This window comes from Mus pahari, chromosome 17, assembly GCF_900095145.1.
Source record: "Mus pahari chromosome 17, PAHARI_EIJ_v1.1, whole genome shotgun sequence".
Lineage (NCBI taxonomy): Eukaryota > Metazoa > Chordata > Mammalia > Rodentia > Muridae > Mus > Mus pahari.
In genome coordinates, this window is record NC_034606.1 from 67,851,469 (window position 1) to 67,856,226 (window position 4,758).

The 4,758-nt window shown below is 47.8% G+C and overlaps 1 protein-coding gene across 2 annotated transcripts; it reads right to left on the reverse strand.

The window, feature by feature from the left end:
- Positions 1-1,277: 1,277 nt before the first annotated feature.
- Positions 1,278-3,538, reverse strand: Gpr84 (G protein-coupled receptor 84). Of its 2 annotated transcripts, none has more exons than XM_021217404.1 (2): positions 3,401-3,538; positions 1,278-2,707 (listed from the first exon to the last, which is right to left on the reverse strand). In XM_021217404.1, the coding sequence occupies exon 2, from the start codon at positions 2,697-2,699 to the stop codon at positions 1,485-1,487; it is 1,215 nt and encodes a 404-aa protein (XP_021073063.1). In that variant the 5' UTR covers positions 2,700-2,707; positions 3,401-3,538; the 3' UTR covers positions 1,278-1,484. The 2 variants fall into 2 exon arrangements, with proteins under 2 accessions (XP_021073063.1, XP_029386986.1); XM_029531126.1 differs by having other exon boundaries at positions 1,485-2,707; positions 3,452-3,492.
- Between the last annotated feature and the right edge of the window lie 1,220 nt (positions 3,539-4,758).

Below are 4,758 nucleotides of genomic sequence, written 5' to 3' on the forward strand. Positions count from 1 at the left end.
AACAAAACATCCTTCCTCAGTCTTCATTTTTCTAGCCAAGCTTGGTGTATGTGTGCTGATTCAAATCCTGGGCCTCCACCCCTGGTCAGGGATCTTGCTGGCACTTACAATACTCAACCGGAAGTAAAAAAGGAAGCACAGAGAACCAGCGCCACCTGGTGGACATTGTGCTTTCAGGCGTATTTACAGAATGATGGTGCTTGAGAAGTCAGGGGTGTGCCCCTTGGGGCTTTCTTCAGCCCGTAGAAGAAAAATGGAGGAAGAGAGCCTCCAGGTACAGCGGTCACCCGCTAAGCTTGGTTCCATTTCCCCGGAGCACAGGCTTCACCTGTCCTCTTGCATGGGGTGCAGTGAGCAGGATTCACTGCAAGGGAATTATTTCAATTTATTCAACCTGTAGTGTTGAATAAACCTCCTGGCTGGATGGGGGATTCTGGCAGTAGTGGTGAGCAGTGAGGGCTGTTTTATCAAGGAAAAAGGCACACACCTGTAATCAGTCTGTGGCTATCCTTGCAGGGCGATCTGGAATTTGAGGGCAAATTGGGCTACATATGATGATGTCTCAAAGGAAAAATAAAAGGGAGAGAGAAAGCTAATTGTCTCTAAGTACCATAAGTTCCTGTAATCTGGAACCCTGTCAGTCACAGGCTACATCTATCCCTGTATAGCTGCTCTCTAAACGGCTTTGACACAGGTCACCCCAAATCTCAACTACTAGATTCCAGTTCTGACTCTGGCCTAGATCCTTCTTTCTCACATAACCACTCCTGGACGTTAAAAGCATTCAATATGGAGTTAGGGAGGCAGGCTGCAAAGTGCATATTATGCAAACATAGGATCTGTGTCTGTATCTCGAACATTTATGTAAAAATTGGTCAAGGCAGTACATGCCTGTAATCCTAGCAATAGGGAGGTTGTGTCAGTAGGGTCACTCACTGGAGTTTGCTGGCCAGTCAATCTAGTCAAATTCAGGAGCCCCAGAAATACTGTTGCAAAAACTAAGATGGAAAGCCAGGAAGAGGAAGAGCCAGGAAGTGGTGGCACACACCTTTAATCCTAGCACTTGGGAGGCAGAGACAGGCAGATTTCTGAATTTGAGGCCAGCCTGGTCTACAAAGTAAGCTCCAGGACAGCCAGAGCTATACAGAGAAACCCTGTCTCAGAAAAACAAAAAACAAAAAAACCCAACCAACCAACCAAAGAAACCGAGGAAGAACACACACACACACACACACACACACACACACACCAAGCATGCACACAAGCTCCAAGTGTGAGGGGATGCAATGTTTTTATTAATAATTAACCACACTCCTTGGGTCACACAGGGTTAACACACTGATTCCTGAATGGGAAAGTGGTGTACCTCTATACCACTGAGGTTGTCTGTGAAATACCCAAGGACTGAAGGGCTCATGTACTGTCCTCTGCAGGCCACTCTGGTTCCGGATGTTTGGCCTGGATTGGTGAATGGACTACTAGCTTTAATGGAACCGACGGAAACTCTGTGGCCCGCGTTTCAGGATAGAGCCATAAGCGTGGCGAAACTGGCGGTTCATGGCTGCATAGAGCACAGGGTTGATGCAGCTGTTGAGCCAGGTGAAGTTGGCAGCCACCATATGCACTACTCGTGGAGCGCGTCCCCTGGCGTCCAGAATGTTGAGCAACAGGAAGGGGATGTAGCTGAGGGCGAAGCAGAGGAACACTGCGAAGCACATACGGGTCACCTTCCCGAACTCTGATGGGGCATCCGTGGCTCTGCGTGCTCCTGCAGTTTCCCGAGGCTTGCGATGCACTTCTGGAAGGGGCTTGCGATGCACTTCTGGAAGGCTTCTCTCTGCGATCTGTTGAGCTGCCTTTCTAATGCCCTGGTCCCCCGCTTCTGACGAATCACCTTCCAGAGTCTGCGTGGTCGCAGCACTGACTGACTCAGATGAAACTCCCTCGCTGGGCCCTCTTGAGGCAACCCCGCTGTCTAGCTCCTGGAAGTGGCCAGGCATGGCTTCTTGTGTCCCAGCCACCTGATGAGAGCGGATGCTGGCCTGATGCAGCCCGTATTTGTCCAGCGCTCGAGCCGCACGCTTTACTTGCCGGTGGATGAGGCAATAGAAGATGCCCACGCTGCTGAGCCCAAGCACAAAGTAGATGCCCATGAGGATGGTGGTGTAAGGCCGGCCTCGAATGCGGTCAAAGCTGCAGGTGCAGACAACTGGCACCAAGACATAAACATTCCAGAGGGGGGCAAAGCTGGTCACCCCCACAACCCAGCTGCCCACCAGTGCCAGCACGATCCCCATGGCACTGAAAACCTGGGGAAAGAGCTTAGGGTGGGCAATGAGGAGGTAGCGTCCCAGAGCAATGAGACAGAGGGTGAGAATGGAGACAGAATTGGAAGTAAAGAGGAGGAGTCCAAATATTCTACAGAAGACGGGGCCAGTGCGCCAATGGAGATGGAGGTATGTGTCCACAGAGAAAGGCTGCAGGAGCGTGCAGTAGAGAAGATCAGCCAGGGTGAGGTTGGCAATGAGAAGGTTGAAGCGGGTTCGGAGCTTGGGACGAATGGCCAAGGCCAGCAGGGTGAGCACATTGCCCACCGTGCCTGTCACAACCACTACCACGCCCCAGATAACAGCAAAGTATCGATAGCCCAACACAGACTCGTGGTAGCAGGAGAAGTTGGCATCTGAGCTGTTCCACATGATGGAGACTGAAGGGAGAGGAGGAGAGGGAGATGGTATGAGAACTTGCTTCTCCAGTTGATTCCTTTGAAGAGCTGTCCCTTGCTCTGCTCCTAGAACTCACTGTAATTCTTGGCCGGAAAGTCACCATCACAGCACTTGATGTTCCCTGTTATCTCCTGTAGGTTCTAGGTTCTCTCTACTCTTTCCTTTCACATTTTCGGACTTCTTTTCTAATTCTTATCAAATGTCTCTTCTGGAAATGTGTTAATTTTGTTTCTCCAAACCTTCTCAGGCCCCTTCAATATGTGTGGGATGCTCCCCATAAACCTGGCAGCTTCCATCCTAATTACTTCTCTCTCTCTCTCTCTCTCTCTCTCTCTCTCTCTCTCTCTCTCTCTCTCTCTCTCCTCCCTTCTCCCCCTCTTCTTTCCTTTATCCTTCTTCCCTTCTTCCTCTCCTCCTCTCTCCCTCTCCCCCTTCCTCCTCCCTTCTCCCCCTCCTGTGTCTTGTTATATAGCTCAGGCTGGTCTTAGTTCACAATGATTCTCAGGTCTCATACATATACCACCATTCTCCTCACCTCAAATTTTCTGATTGCAATCTGATTGTAACTACCTGAGAAATGAGAGGATTGAGAAAATAAGACCACGCACAACACACACACACACACACACGCACACACACACACACACACACACACACACACACGATATGCTCACTTGAGGTTCCCAGTTTTCACACTTGTCTTCAGTAAACAGTATCTAGCTCACCTAAAGAGTAGGTCTTTTGAAGGGCAGCCAGGCTTCCAGCTTTTCTGGGGACAGCCAGGCTTCCAGCTGGACATATAATGCCTCCTACCATGCTAGACAGAAATAAGAAACTCCCAAGTTACCCAACCTTAGCCACTTCCTTCCCCACCTCCAGCCAGTCCTACTAATTTTACCGTGGCTACTAAAATTCAAGCTTCTCTGTTGAAATTCCCTTGCAACTTACTCCAGAGTTGTCTCACTCTTTCTTCTCTCCTTCCTGAAACCCAAGTGTTATTTCCTTCCTTTTTCTGAGGCAGAACCTCTCTAAGGTCATTACTGAGAACTGTCGAACAGCAAGATAGTGTCAGATCCTCTGGACTACTTCTTTTTTTTGTTTTTGTTTTTTCTTTTGAGATAGGGTCTGATTCATTATCCTAGTCTGCCATGGAACTCACAGAAATTCCCCTGCATCAGCTACTTGAGCACTGTGAGTATAAGTACAAACTATCAAATCTGACTGGGCCACTTTTCAAGAGGTCAAAAACTGAGACCAGGTGCTAGAAGTAATGCTAAGCACCTCCAGAGAGCTTAGGCTTGTTTTGCAACAGCACTTCCTTTCTTCTCTTCAGAGACTGGAGACGGTTTACCTCAGAGGGTCCCAAATGACACTTCAGCACATATGAGAAGTGGAGTCAGATAAAAAGGGACTGGCAAGATGGCTCAGACTGAGTTGTTTTCCAGGACTTATAGAAACAAGAATCAATTCCTGCAAGCTGTTCTCTGAGTTTCATACAAGTTCTGTGGGACATATATACCTATAAACACCACATATATGTGGGACATATATACCACATAAATAAGTGCAATTTTTTTTTAAAAAAAAAATTGAGGGGCTGGAGATATGGCTCAGCAGTTAAGAACACTGGCTGCTTTTCCAGAGGTCCTGAGTTCAACTTCCAGCAACCACATGGCTCACAACCATCTGGAGTGGGATCTGATGCCCTCTTCTGGTGTGTCTGAAGATAGCAACAGTGTACTCACATACATAAAATAAATAAATCTTAAAAAAAAAATAAATAAACTGACAGGGTCTTATTATATAGACTTGGCTGACCTGGAGCTCACTATAAAGACAAGGCTGGCCTCAAACTCACAGAGATCCACTGGCCTCCTCAGGGCTAGAATGGAAGGTAGGAACAGGGGCTGATAGTACAGTTTGATGATCACAGTTCTTTAGGTTTTTCAGAGTCACATAGTAAGTTCTAGGCCGTCTTTCGTAATTTTGGTGAATGAAAATTTATCTCCAAATAAAAAGTAAATTTGGCCGA

Excerpts from the sequence above, each read along its gene's own strand:
- Gpr84 (XM_021217404.1), bottom strand. The coding sequence starts at position 2,699 with ATGTGGAACAGCTCAGATGCCAACTTCTCCTGCTACCACGAGTCTGTG.